This window comes from Oncorhynchus nerka, linkage group LG22 (assembly GCF_034236695.1).
Source record: "Oncorhynchus nerka isolate Pitt River linkage group LG22, Oner_Uvic_2.0, whole genome shotgun sequence".
NCBI lineage: Eukaryota > Metazoa > Chordata > Actinopteri > Salmoniformes > Salmonidae > Oncorhynchus > Oncorhynchus nerka.
In genome coordinates, this window is record NC_088417.1 from 56,643,563 (window position 1) to 56,659,168 (window position 15,606).

At 43.3% G+C, this 15,606-nt stretch overlaps 1 protein-coding gene across 2 annotated transcripts in view; it reads right to left on the reverse strand.

Moving 5' to 3' along the window:
• Positions 1 to 1,008: 1,008 nt before the first annotated feature.
• The window catches only part of camkk1a (calcium/calmodulin-dependent protein kinase kinase 1, alpha a), a 130,839-nt gene continuing 116,241 nt past the window's right edge, over positions 1,009 to 15,606 (reverse strand). Inside the window, exons 16-17 of one of the 2 annotated variants that reach the window (XM_029627394.2) lie at positions 4,756 to 4,803; positions 1,009 to 3,164 (exon numbers count right to left, since the gene is read on the reverse strand). In XM_029627394.2, coding sequence (XP_029483254.2) covers positions 3,092 to 3,164; positions 4,756 to 4,803 — 121 coding nt within the window. In that variant the 3' untranslated portion in view covers positions 1,009 to 3,091. The remainder of the gene's footprint in view (positions 3,165 to 4,755; positions 4,804 to 15,606) is intronic. The other variant, XM_029627396.2, reaches the window with a different exon arrangement.

A 15,606-nucleotide genomic window follows, 5' to 3' on the forward strand; every position in this document is an offset into this window, starting at 1 on the left:
AAAGGGGAAGAGAGGGAGAGGCAGATAGACAGGGAGGAGGAAAGAGAAGGGGGAAGAGAGGGAGAGGCAGATAGACAGGGAGGGGGGGGGAGTGGTGTGGAGGAAGGGAGAAGGCAAGAGAAAGGGGAAGAGAGGGAGAGGCAGATAGACAGGGGGGGGGGGGGGGAGGGAGAGTCCCCTCTTTAGCTGTTTGTCACAACCAAACAAAGAAACACACCATGACAGCTATTAAAGTTCTGAAAGCTCCCTCTGATTACAGCACAGTCTAACTGGAGATTATTCATCACACACACACAGGCTTCTAGGGTCGTCCAGGGGCATTTTGAAGGGAAAATACATCCAAAACGTTCCTGATCATTTGGTCAATATATCCTAACCACAACTGAAATACCAATAATTTCTGTATTACTTTAAACTCTTGGTCTACACTCACCATGCTAGAATAACACAATTATTACATTTGTGCAGCCTTCACCATGCTTGGATGTTATGAGAATAACACAATTATTACATGTGTGCAGCCTTCACCATGCTTGGATGTTATGAGAATAACACAATTAATGTGTGCAGCTTCACCATGCTTGGATGTTATGAGAATAACACAATTATTACATTTGTGCAGACCACCAAACTTGGATGTTATGAGAATAACACAATTATTACATTGTGCATATGCTTGGATGTTTGAGAATAAATTATTACATTTTAATGCTTGGATGTTATGAATAACACAATTATTACATGTGTGCAGCCTTCACCATGCTTGGATGTTATGAGAATAACACAATTATTACATGTGTGCAGCCTTCACCATGCTTGGATGTTATGAGAATAACACAATTATTACATTTGTGCAGCCTTCACCATGCTTGGATGTTATGAGAATAACACAATTATTACATTTGTGCAGCCTTCACCATGCTTGGATGTTATGAGAATAACACAATTATTACATTTGTGCAGCCTTCACCATGCTTGGATGTTATGAGAATAACACAATTATTCACATTTATTTCATAAATTAACCTTTTACTAATCAAGAAACAGTACATACAAACACCATTACCTGCTTTCACTTCCATTTTGAAATCGAGAAGAATGTATAAAGGACAAATAACTCAGCTTACTGCTGTACAATCTCACATGCATCCCTATCAATGAATGGGCCAATTTCCAATGAAGTTTTTCTTAAATTGAAATAAAACATTTACTTGGTTCTGGGAGGGTGATTAATAGGCTGCATAAATATGATTAGTGTTCCCCCTTTCACAATTGTGGGCTTCAAATGTGTTTTAAGGAGGATAGGTTGCTGCTTCTTGTCAGAGTCTAGGAGACAGGGGAGAGAAACAGGCTTGCTTCATCCTACTGCCTGAGATTCAGAGAAACAGCCCTTCTCTAATTATGTACCCTACTAAAAACATTAGAGAATGAAGGGGAGACAATTAGAGCAACAGAGAGGAAGAGACCCGTCCACACAGACACCAAACCTTGGGACCACATCACCCCCACCCTGAAACTCCACTGGCTCCCAGTTCAATACAGGATCATCTTCAAAATGCTCACATACCTTACTGACTTCCTGCACCCCTACACTTCACTGTGCTTTTCTGACATTGGCCTCCTAACCATCTCTCACACCAGGCTCTGCTCCATGGGAGACAATGCTTCTAGCATTGCAGCCCCCCCCCCAACTCTGGAACTCCCTCCCTCTCCATGTCAAAACCTCACAATCCATACGCATATTCAAGTCCACACTAAAGACACACCTCTTCACATTATCTGTTGTCTTAGAGATCCCTCACTAGTTCACTTCCCTAGTTAGTGTCATCCTGTTCAGTTTTTTTTTCCTGGTTAGTCTGTCCTTATGTTCGGTGTAGTTTTATATACATACTCATTTTAATGTATGATTTTATTGCTTTTAATCGTGCAGATTAGATTGTGTACGTAAAGTGAATTTGGGTGTCTTGTAAAGCGCTTAAAATAAAATATATTATTATTATTACTTAAGGGTTATGTTGACAGCTTAGCATGTACGGGTGAGATAGACAACAATGACATTACACTGACACACACATTTATGATCTATGTACAACGCTGCAGCATTAAAGGGGCAATCCGCAGATGAAACAATAACAAAAAGGTTCCCCTTTGTTTTGGTAAAAAGCTGAAGGATGGGCCTGGAAAAATGTAAACACTCTGATATTAACAGACAGAGTTGTGGATGCAAGGACTGACCCTTCAATATATACAAATGATAGTGTCAAGCATATTTTGAGGCTGTACAGTGTGTGTTTACAGACATTGGAGTAAAACAAGCTTTTGGTTCTAATGGGGTATGACAGTTAAACTAAGCTTATGAGGCATTTATAAGTTATATTCTTCAAGAATCATAGGTATATATAATTAATACATTTATAAGTCCAAAAATGTATGAAGCGTCTGCAGATTGCCCCTTCAAACTACTGAAAAAAAGCCCTTTGTGTATGTCTTGTTTCAAACGGTAGGGGGCGTAATAATGTCAGTTGCATGCTCCAGTCTCTTGGTCATGCTGGCTCTTAGGGCACCAATATTGTCCACTGTGAATGGTGCCTAGAGAGTCTCTGAACGGCGATAACGTTCACCATGCATTGTCTAGGTAAAGTGACATCGAAACACGACAGACAACAATTCCTCTTCTCCTCAGCAACATAATGCCAGCAGACGGACATACAGTAGGAATTTCCAGTAGTCTTGAGTACGCCTGGCAGTGGTACAGTGTTGTCTGGGTTCTATGTGCTTCTTTGGGTGATTACACGCAATGATGGAGTGAGGAGAGATCAGGGAGGGATGGAGGGAAGGACAGGATTAGACGAGCGGAGTGCATCATAGATTTAAAGGGAGAGAGGCAATGTACAGATTGGGCTTTAAAGGGGAACGGCATATCATTTTTAAAGGGGAAGCCATGCTTGAGTTGAGCCACTTCTCACAAGTAAAAACACTGTTTCAGTCCAGAAGCACTGAAGGTAGGAGCGTAAGATTGCGGTTAAGAGGGCTGTGTAGAACTGGGCTGAGCTGAGCTGAGCTGACTGGAGGAGAGGAGGAGGAACGGGATTCAGGAGAAGGGTTCATCTTCATGTAGGTCTTCGAGCTCTCCCTCCCTACTTCCCTCTCCACTGCTGCCCTTTCTGAAAGAGTGACAGGAGACATATAGAGGGGAAGAGAGCGAGAGAGAGAGAGAGAGAGAGAGAGAGAGAGAGAGAGAGAGAGAGACAGGGAAAGAGATAAACCGTAAAAACAAATACATATTTTTGTTGTTGTTGCCTTCTTGAAAATGTGAACTTTCATGTGCCTTAATCACAAACTGGTATATGATCTGTAAATATGAATACAAATATAAAATGACAAGCCTAGTTTATCCCAAAAGAAAAAATACGATAGTATACTATGGTTAAATACTATAGTATTCACTGTAGTGTTTTTGCGGACTTCCGTATAGTATTTACTGTAGTGTTTTTTTAAAGCTTTGACATAACAGTGGGGGCTTTGTCTTTGACGAAATCTACTGGACAAAATACTCCAACAGCAAATTTTCCATGACCTGTAGGTAGGTAGGACTGAAGACTGAACAGATAGTTCAGAGCTTCTGCTCTTTTCTATAACCTGTAGGGAGCACAATATATCCCAATTTGTGCCACCCATAAATGAGAAACCTACATGCCAAGTATAGATATTGGTGGCACAAATTGGGATATGGGGAGGGGAATGGGCAGGGTGTATGCAAATGAAATAGTGTAGTATATACTAAAGTATTTACTGTAGTGTGTTTTTGCAGACTGTAGGATTGTTGTGGATATTACTGTAGTATTTACTGTGATGTTTTTGCAGTCTGTAGTATACTGTAGTATTTACTATAGTATTGCACAGTATACTACACATTTCTATAGTAAGTACTACACATGATCGAGGTGTGTAGTATAGTATTCTACAGTATACCAGTTTACTACAGAATTCTATAGTAAGTACAGTAGTATTCTATAGTAAACTGTAGTATTTTTGCATGTGGGTAGCCAAGGAGAAAGCACTTAGCTATAGGGAGAAAGACAGGATCGTTCCTGACTTGCCACGATTGGCTGAGATAACAGATAATATGGTGCTGATGAACTTATTTCGCTAGCTAAACAAAGGAGACAAAAAATATCCATTCACATAGAGTCCCGTTCACATGTGAAATCATAGAGATGGGTGGGACTAAGGCTTAAGAGGGTGTCTACAATGCTGAATGGGTGTACACAAAGAAGAGCTCTCCAGCAAGTGTAAAAACCTCAAAAGTGGGTAAACAAGTATATCAACTTTCATAGCAGCATTACTTTCCCATAATTCTCCAATTGCAGTATACGATGCCATTTCGAAGCTCGGAGTCCGCACTTTTATAGTCCTATTTTTGTCACAAATTTAAATAAGGTCTTGTAACCAGTCACATATTTAATCTCTATCATACACGTGGCGGGAAACAAGAGCCACCTAATGTCATCGCATTGAGAAAGGCAAGAAACACTATCTTCAATGACAACACACAGAAATGGTGACAAAAACACGTTATGTGTAACACAGGGAGATGGCAGTCGGAGACTTGAGTCACAGTTGGATTGACAGTTGGGGAAAAACATTTGCCCCGCGATTCTCATGAAGGAACACCAATGGATAAGGACAACAGGATGGGGGGTTGTTAGGAATTTTGACAGACAGCGTGCCAGACCAATGACCACACAACTTTACCTTAGACAGGGGTGGAGTTTTAAAGAGTGGCGGAACGGCCACGCATCCCTGCAGCAGATAGAGCGGGGAAGAAAACGGACACAGAGTCAGAGGTCAGGAGAGGTCGTTGGAGGGTGACGGAGAGCTATGAGCATCCTTCCACCACTACACTCATCCGGGAGTCAGTTGCCCTTCGACATTGATCAGCTCAGCTTTGAGGTTTTTCCCTAACGGTTAGGGATAGGGTCTGTGGAGGGTAAGCTGATCCTAGATCTGTGCCTGAAAGAATCCATCTGTCATGCAATTTCAGTTAGCCTACATTAGTGTGTAAGGTTTGTAGAGACGGGGTGGTTGGGTCATGTCCTCAGCAGGGGGCAGTGGTGTTGTGCTTCCAAGTTGATGGGCAGAGTTAAAATAAAATAAAATAAAATAGTATTGGCCACATACACATACAGCTCTGGAAAAAATTAAGAAACCACTATAAAATGATCAGTTTCTCTGGTTTGACTATTTATAGGTATGTGTTTGGGTAAAATTACAATTTTTGTTTTATTCTATAAACTACTGACTACATTTCTCCCAAATTCCAAATAAAAATATTGTCATTTAGTGTCACGTCTGCTCCTGCTCCTCCGGCGTACGATGTCACCAGAATACTAACCACCGGTCCTGGGATTCATCATTACACACACCTGGCACTCATCATTACGCGCACCTGTGAATCATTATGATCATTATGATTCACACCTGGACTCCATTACCTTCATCATTTCCTCCCCTTTATATGTCACTCTCCCATGTTCACTCACCAGTTGGTATTGTTCTTGTGCATCGGCATACTGCCTTATGTTAGAGTCGTGTTCTTGGTTTTGTTGTTTTATTAAAACGTTTCACCTGAACCTGCTTCCGACTCACAGCCCCATCATTACATTTAGAGAATTTATTTGCAGAAAATGAAAACTGTTCAAAATAACAAAAAAGATGCAGTGTTGTCAGACCTCGAATAATGCAAAGAAAATAAGTTCATATTAATTTTTAAACAACACAATACTAATGTTTTAACTTAGGAAGAGTTCAGCAATCCTCCAGTGGGTGCGACAGCAAGGCTGGAATCGGTCAGATTTGTCTTTGTGAAGGATGCATGAAAAAATCTACATACAAGGTTGTCCTGGAAGAAAACTTGCGTCCTTCTACTCTGACAATGTTCCCCAACTCTGAGGATTGTTTTTTTCCAGCAGGAAAATGCTCCATGCCACACAGCCAGGTCAATCAAGGTGTGGATGGAGGACCACCAGATCAAAACCCTGTCATGGCCAGCCCAACTCCAGACCTGAACCCCATTTAAAACCTCTGGAATGTGATCAAGAGGAAGATGGATGGTCACAAGCCATCAAACAAAGCCGAGCTGCTTGAATTTTTTTTGCGCCAGGAGTGGCATGAAATCATTCAACATCAATGTGAAAGACTGGTGGAGAGCAGGCCAAGACACATGAAAGCTGTGATTGAAAATCAGGGTTATTCCACCAAATTGATTTCTGAACTTTTCCTGAGATAAAACATTAGCATTGTGTTGTTTAAAAATGAATATGAACTTATTTTCTTAGCATTATTCGAGGTCTGACAACACTATATTTTTTGTTATTTTGACCAGTTGTCATTTTCTGCAAGTAAATGTTCTAAATGGCAATATTTTATTTTGAATTTGGGAAAATGCTGTCAGTAGTTCATAGAATAAAACAGAAATGTTCATTTTACCCAAACACATACCTATAAATAGAAAAACAGAAAAACAGATAATTTTGCAGTGGTCTCATTGTTTTCCAGAGCTGTATTTAGCAGTTGTTAATGCAGGTGTTCCTAGCTCCAACAGTGCAGTAATATCTAACAATACGCACAAATCTAAAAGTAAAAGAAAGAAATTAAGACATATTACGATGAGCAATGTTGGTTGAGTAACTGGGTGGTAACCGGCTAGTGACAGAGACTAAGTTCAGGGCAGGGAACTGGTTGGAAGTTGGCGAGTGATGGCTATTTAACAGTCTGATGGCATTTAGATAGAAGCTGGTTCTCAGTCGCTAGGTCCCAGTTTTGATGCACCTGTACTGACCTCGCCTTCTAGATGATAGCGGGGTGAACAGGCCGTGGCTCGGATGGCTGAGGTCCTTGATGATCTTCTTTGCCTTCCTGTGACACTGGGTTCTGTAGATGTCCAGGAGGGCAGGCAGTGTGGGTGCATTGGGCAGACCAGACCACCCTCTGAAGAGCCCTGCGGTTACGGACGGTGCAGTTGTGGTCCAGCCAGACCAGATGCTGATGGGATGGGGGTGTGCTCCCTTTGCTGTCTCCTGAAGTTCATGATCAGCTCCTTTGTTTTGTTGACGTTAAGGGAGAGGTTGTTTTCCTGTCACCACTTCGCCAGGGCCCTCACCTCCTCCCTGTACACTGTCTCGCTGTTGTTGGTAATCAGGCCTACCACTGTTGTTTCGTCGGAAAACTTCATGATTGAGTTGGAGGCGTGCATGGCCACGCAGTCATGGGTGAACAGGGAGTCCAGGAGGGGGCTGAGCACGCACCCTTGTGGGGCCTCTGTGTTGAGGATCAGCGGGTGGAGGTGCTGCTACCTTCACCACTTGGGGTAGCCTATCAGGAATTCCAGGTCCCAGATGCACAGGTTGGGTTCAGACCCAGCCTGAAGGCTGAGCTGTAGTCAATGAACAGCATTCTTACATGCTGTAGGTGTTCTGCTTGTCTAGGTGGGATAGGGCAGTGTGCAGTGCGATGGTGATTGCTTCATCTGTGGACCTATTGGGGCGGTACGCAAATTGCAGTGGGTCTAGGCCCTAGGGTGTTGGGTAAGGTGGCGGTGATATGATCCTTAACTAGGTTCTCAAATCACTTCATGATGACAGAAGTGAGTGCTATGGGGCGATAGTCATTTAGTTCAGTTACCTTCACTTTCTTGGGTACAGGAACAATGGTGGGTATCTTGAAGCAAGTGGGGACAGCAGACTGGGATAGGGAGATATTGAATATATATGTCAACATTCCAGCCAGCTGGTGTGCACATGCTATGAGGACACGGTTAGGATTACATCTGGGCCGGCAGCCTTGAGAGGGTTATACATTTACATTTACATTTAAGTCATTTAGCAGACGCTCTTATCCAGAGCGACTTACAAATTGGTGCTTTCACCTTATGACATCCAGTGGAACAGCCACTTTACAATAGTGCATCTATGTCTTTTAAGGGGGGGTGAGAAGGATTACTTTATCTTATCCTAGGTATTCCTTAAAGAGGTGGGGTTTCAGGTGTCTCCGGAAGGTGGTGATTGACTCCGCTGTCCTGGCGTCGTGAGGGAGTTTGTTCCACCATTGGGGGGCCAGAGCAGCGAACAGTTTTGACTGGGCTGAGCGGGAACTGTACTTCCTCAGTGGTAGGGAGGCGAGCAGGCCAGAGGTGGATGAACGCAGTGCCCTTGTTTGGGTGTAGGGCCTGATCAGAGCCTGGAGGTACTGAGGTGCCGTTCCCCTCACAGCTCCGTAGGCAAGCACCATGGTCTTGTAGCGGATGCGAGCTTCAACTGGAAGCCAGTGGAGAGAGCGGAGGAGCGGGGTGACGTGAGAGAACTTGGGAAGGTTGAACACCAGACGGGCTGCGGCGTTCTGGATGAGTTGTAGGGGTTTAATGGCACAGGCAGGGAGCCCAGCCAACAGCGAGTTGCAGTAATCCAGACGGGGATATGCAGTTTACAGCATACGCTTAAATGTCTTGCTCACGTCGGCCACGGAGAATGAGAGTTCACAGTCCTTGGGAGCGGCCCGTATGGGTATCACTGTGTTATGTTTGGATGTTAAATGACAAGACAGTCATTGATGCAAGTAACCAGTGTTGTTCAGCACATTCCAATACATCTGGGTATATCAAGCACACGGGTAAAACCACAGTTGTTGCAGTAATTAACATTTACCAACAGATGGTAAACAACGTGCCATCTTACACTTTTAACATATTCCATTTTATAAAATAGGAAAGGAGCTGTCAATTCACAATCACAACAAACCTAGTAATAACATCCAACATGAACAGTTCAGTTTTACTAAACTATTTTTAAACACATTTTGATATCTTCACTTTTCATTTTTTTTTTTACTTCTTTAAAAAAAAGTTTAAAAAAAAATCTTTGTCTGTAAACAGTCCATAATATGAAACCTACAGATGAAGTATTTTAGGTGTCAGGGACAGCCGCCCACAGCGTGAAAAGACAAGGGGCTTTTTTTTGTGAGGACTGTGGGATCACGGCAGGCGTGTCACCTTAGGGGAGTGTCATCTTAGGGGAGTAGCTGATGAACATGGGAGTCCTAATGGGCGAGGGAGCGGCTGCCCTGTAATCCCTTGGCTCTTCGCCCAGTGAGTCAGGCCCATGACTTGCTGGGTGTCCGTTCTTTGTCATGCGACCCCTATGACCATCAGGGTTCGGAGTAGGTGCTGGCTCAGCAACCCGAAGGTCAACCCTATTACGATGGTACAGTGATCCATTCACTTTGACCAAGTAGGAGCGTGGTGCAACTTTATGCACACAGGATGCGAGTCTCCAGAGGCCCGTCTGGTCCCCTGTTTGTGGCTTCATCCGCACCGCTTTACCTACCATAAGCTCAGGTAAGTCATTTGCTGATTTGTCATTGATAAACTTTGACATCTGTCCTCTGTGACAAAGCTTCTCCAGCATGTACGTCACCACACAGGGCTCGAGGAGAGTGTTGGCTACTGGCAGAGCTGCTTTTAAGCTCCGTGCTATGAGGCGCTAGGTCTGGCTGCTATTCATGCCTTCAGATGAGGGTATTGCGCCACTGCAGGACCGCTTTCCAGGCATCCTTGCCTTCGCAATTTTGACTACCGACTCTACCTTCCCAATGGCTTTTGGGAAGGCAGAGTCGGCAGGGTGACATGGCGATGAGGTGACATGCTCAAATTTGTATTCTGCAGAATATTTCCGGAACTCAAAACAGGAGAATTGGGGTCCATTATCTGAGATTACACTACATGGCTGGCCATAGCGGGCAAACTGCGCATTGCAACGTTTGATTGTCGTCTCTGCTCAGAGGTCGGGGAGGAAGTCAATCTCCCAAAAGTCGAATACCAGAAGAAAGTCTTTGCCACTGTGCTGGAAGAGATCTAGACTTACTATCTGCCAGGAGCGCGTCGGTAGCTCGATTGTCGCCCTCTGTTGCTCAATGGCATATTCAATGCAGATGGTGCGGATGGTGACATTGTCATTTATTTCACTCTGCATTCCTGGTCAATACAGCATGTCACATGCTTTTCTGTAACAGGCCTCACCTCCAATGTGACTTGAGTGCATGCGCACCAACATCTCATGGTGCAGGGACCGGGGAAGAACAGCTCTCTGACCCTTGAATATCACTCCATTTTGAACACTGAGCTCCTCTTTAACTGGTCAATATTCTCTGATGGCTAGAACAGGTTCTTCCGTGCAGTTGGGCCAGCCCATCAGAATCACAGAACTCAATGCCTGGAGGTTTTCGCCCTGGTCTGTGTGCTGTCTGATTTGTAACATTGGGGTAGTCAGCCTGGTTGACGTGTTCAACATCCACTTGCTCTGTTTGTAAGCTGCAAACTGTGTTGTTCATGCATGGCGCATGTGTGTGCCTGATGTAGTAGCCTTGCTGAGCGTGTTACTCACCTACATCTCGGCCCTGGTTTATACACCACCTTGAGGTTGTAGCTTTGTAGAGGCAGTAGCATGCTCTGCAGGCTTGATCTGTCTCTGCGGTAATGATGTTGTGCCCGTACAGGTAGTGGCAGAAGCGTTGCCTTACAAACACAATGCTGAGGCACTCCTTCTCTATCTGGGCATAGTTCTGCTCTGTTGGAGTGAGCACTCTAGAGGCAGGCCCCCCTGCATGAGGCAACAGCCCAGTAGGGGGGTAGGTGAGGAATCTGACGAAGCGCTGCAGTGCCTTCACGTCAGATTGAGGGGGCATGTCCAACACAGCCTTCACTTTCTCAGGATCCGCTTTCAATCTGGTGCAGGACAAGATGTGCCCGTGAAAGTGGACCTCTGGCACTTTGAACTGAAGCTTTTTTATGCTTAGCTTTATCTTGACCTGCCTACATCTGTCTATCAGGGCCAACAGCATGGAGTCATGGTCAAGTTCTGCCTCCTCTTCACTGTCTCCACAGCCAACTATGAGGATGTCATGTGCTATGGGTTCCACGCCATTGAGTCCCACCAGCAGCTCGTGCTGTTTCCGCTGATACACCTCTGGATCCACGGAGACCCAAAATGAGAGCTTCAACCACCTCTTCCTGCCCCAGGTTGTCTAAAAAGGTGGTCAGGTAGCTGCAGTACTCGTCGAGCTTGCACTGCAGGAAGGCAGCTCTGGCATCTATGAGCATGAAGACTCAGGCCTTCAGGAGCTTGTAAAGAACATCCTCTAACATGGGAATAATAACCAGTGCCTGGTTGAGGTGTTTAGAATCAATGCATAGTCTGATTTCTTGACAATAACCATATTACTTACCCAGTCTGTAGGCTCAGTGACAGTTGTGAGGTGTGTATCTTCTTTGAATTGTCAAGCTGAGCCTTTGCGGCTGCTTTCATAGCCACTGGTACATTGCGGGGTGTACACTGGACAGGCTGGATTACTGCGTCCAACTCAAAGTGGACTTCGCATGAACTGACTCGACCGGTGAGTTGAAGACTTTGTCTACAATGTTAAGGTCTGCTGGGATGGTGAAGTTAATAAGCCAGAGGCGCTCGCATGTGGACCCAGGCAGCAATGGCTGTTTCCTAGCCTCAACTATTTCAAACTTATGGGTGTGTTTCTGGCCCGCACAACACACTGTAAAAAAACAGGCCTAAAGAGGCCCTCAACTGGCCTGTATACAGCTTCAGCTTGGTGCTACTCTCTGTGAGTTTGTCTCTGGGCACGAGCCTCCTTTTGTTTTTAAGGCTCATAACTTTACATGTGACCCTCGAATCTAGCTGACATTGCTGTGGTTTATTGTTAAATTGTAGAGTGACAAAAATATTTTGGGGCACTCACTGCCCCTATGCACTCGCTAGCACAGAAATCATTCTCAGTGCTGTTGTTCCTGTCTATTGGGCTGTCTATTGCAGAGTTGGCTGTAGAATTAGCATTAGCATTATCTGTGGCAAAGGGGAATTTCTTTACTGGCTGACTGAATGTTGCATTGACATTGTACATATGCTACCTTTCTAGCTCCATGGACCTTATCCGTATATCTGTGTGCTGCACGGCATGTTTCCACTGCCAAACCCAGTATCAGGTCAAATTATCTCAGCAAACGTCTGAGCATGCCCTCATTAGCTATACAGAGCACTATCTTATCTCTGATCAGTTTGTCTCTTAAAACAACATATTCACATGTAGCTGCTTTTCCCTTAACCTGGTGACACAGCTGTCAATGGACTCCCCGCCCTCCTGTTTGTAACAGCCAAAAACCTAATGCTCGTAGATAACATTCTTTGCTGGCTTAAAGTAATGTTCAAGAGCATCAAGAATAGCTGTTGTGTTACCTTGCTGAGCTGCTGTCAGGTTCAGGTTATGTTTGTAAACGTGTTAGTATTCAGCTCCCATTATAATCCTCAAAGTGGCAGCCACTACATCATCCTTTTCCAGAAGTCCCGTGGCTAGTGCATAGTCCTCCCATTCACCTCGGAACATATCCCAGTTCATGCTCTAATCTCCGCTGAGCTTCATAACGGTGGGAGGGGGAATGTTCACAGCCATGTCTATCCGATACTAATAACACTAACTAGCAAACTCACTGTAGCTAAGGTAAATTCTGGCTATCTTTTACTCACGGACACATTTTCTGTACACCCGAACATTTCGCTCATGAATAGTTTTCCCACTTCTGACACCATATTTGGAACAAGAGTATATCCTACCTGGCTGGCATTAAAATTAACCATGGGAAAAGCGTCCTCCATTCGCTATTTAATTGTATAGATGACATTTTTTCCCCATGCCCCTGTTTGGAGACAGGTGCATGATTATGGTCCATCCCAACTCAAAACTAATTTCACACATATATTATTTAGTATATGTAAAGACAACATTAAATTGAGAATAGTCTAATGGGTGACAATATTAGCCTATCACTTGTGAAGGATTGTCATGACTGTCCTGTGAGGATTGGAATGGGTCAGGTCAGGTTAGCAATGGATGACAGTAACCAGACCTTCAATCACCCACAGAAGAGGAGAGGAGGGAACTGGGCCGGTTTGACAGCTCACACCCTGCCGTAAATTAAAGGAGAGGAGATCCAGAGAGATCTCCTTCTCCAAAACCCACCAAGGAATGTGCTTTGTTAAAACCTTTTGTGACTAGGGTGCAGTATTTACATTTTTGGAAAAATAACGTTCCCGTAGTAAACGGGATATTTTGTCAGGACAAGATGCTAGAATATGCATATAATTGACAGCTTAGGATAGAAAACATTAGAAAGTTTCCAAAACTGTAAAAATATTGTCTGTGAGTATAACAGAACTGATATTGCAGGTGAAAGCTTGAGAAAAATCCAATCCGGTAGTGCCTCATGTTTTGAAAGCGCTGCATTCCAATGCGTCCCTATTGAGCAGTGAATGGGCTATCAACCAGATTACTCTTTCTCCGTATTCCCCAAGGTGACGTAGTTTTACGCATTTATGTTGAAGAATACCCGTAAGCGGCTACATTGCGCAACTGGTCACCTGATGGCTCCCAGAGTGATTCTCGCGTAAAATACAGATGTAGCCATTATTCCAATCGGTCCTACTGAAAAACCAATTGTCCCAGTGGATATATTATCGAATAGATATTTGAAAAACACCTTGAGGATTGATTATAAACAACGTTTGCCATGTTTCTGTCGATATTATGGAGCTAATTTGGAATATTTTTCGGCGTTTTCGTGACTGCAATTTCTGGGCGATTTCTCAGCCAAACGTGAAGAACAAACGGAGCTATTTCGCCTACAAAAATAATATTTTTGGAAAAAAGGAACATTGGCTATCTAACTGGGAGTCTCGTGAGTGAAAACATCCGAAGCTCATCAAAGGTAAACTATTTAATTTGATTGCTGATTTCCGTGACCAAGTTACCTGCTGCTAGCTGGACAAAATGCTATGCTAGGCTATCGATAAACTTACACAAATGCTTGTCTAGCTTTGGCTGTAAAGCATATTTTGAAAATCTGAGATGACAGGGTGATTAACAAAAGGCTAAGCTGTGTCTCAATATATTTCACTTGTGATTTTCATGAATAGGAATATTTTTGTCTGTTGCGTTATGCTAATTAGTGTCAGTTAATGATTGTGGGATGGGGAGTCACAACAGACTTTTTCCCGCTGAAACTCACACATTCAAAAAGCGAATACTGGAACAATATTTATAACTTGAGACCGTGGGGAATGGCCAGAGATGATCTATAGAACACTGGTTGGTTTTGATTTTGTAATGTCATTAAAAGTGTTATAAAGGAAAAACTATAACTTGAAAAGAATATACACAACATGTACGAAGTCTCCATCTACATTGTATATGAGGTACGAAAAATATTAAAGTATTTTTGTTAACTTCTTATGGCTGCAGGGGCAGTATTGAGTAGCTTGGATGAAAAGGTTCCCATTGTAAACGGCCAGCTCCTCAGTCTCAGTTGCTAATATATGCATATTATTATTAGTATGGGATAGAAAACACTCTAAAGTTTCCAAAACGGTCAAAATATTGTCTGTGAGTATAACAGAACTGATATTTCAGGCGAAATACTGAGGAAAATCAAAACAGGAAGTGGCCTCTATTTTAAAAACTCCATGTTCCATAGCCTCTCTTTGCTCCATTTAAAGGGATATCAACCAGATTCCTTTTCCTATCGCTTCCTCAAGGTGTCAACAGTCTTCAGACAGAAAAATTAAGTAAGTCTGTAAGTGAAAACATCCGAAGATCAAAGGTAAACGATTAATTTGATTGCTTTTCTGATTTTCGTGACCAAGCTACCTGATGCTAAGTGTACTTAATGTTTTGTCGATAAAATTACACAAACGCTTGGATTGCTTTCGCTGTAAAGCATAATTTCAAAATCTGACACGACAGGTGGTCGGGTCAAAAGGCTAAGCTGTGTTTTCCTATATTGCACTTGTGATTTCATGAATATAAATATTTTTTGTAATATTCATTGAATGTAGCGCTATGCTATTCAGCGGTTGTTGATGACAAATATCCCGTTAAACGGGATTGCAGCCATAACAAGTTAAAAACTGAGCTTAAATGTATTTGGCTAGATTTTGAAAACATAGTTGCACACCTCATGGTTGTATTAATTTGGGATCTATTGCATCCCACAAATGTCCCAGAGTATGTTTGGAATATTTATTTATTGCACAGAAGGACAACCAATAGAATAGGTTGACTTTTGTACTATGGGGGATAGTAGATTGACATAGGCTAGTGCCTTTGCTGTTCGTTAGGCCTTACTCATCTTGTTGGCTGACGAAAAGTAGGCTAAATGTAGACAGTTATATATGCGCCTCGGAATTAGATGAGAGGGACGCACGCAGTCTTCATTCACTTAGCCTACTTCTTAGCTGAAATTTCTGTGAGAAGGACCCGATCACGTGACGGGAAATTGGCTAATAAGAATTTAGATGTGGTCACGTTGGTATGAAGAGATTCGGGAGAGAGGTGCAGGAATGCGTAGTATATATTTTTACTATAGCCCAAATTACGGCATGCCGTGTAAAGGCAAACAAACAAACAAACACGTACACAAAACACAGGGTTGAGACCCAGACAAAAGAGCAAGGAGTACCTCGAATACATACACACGCACAATGATTAACATAC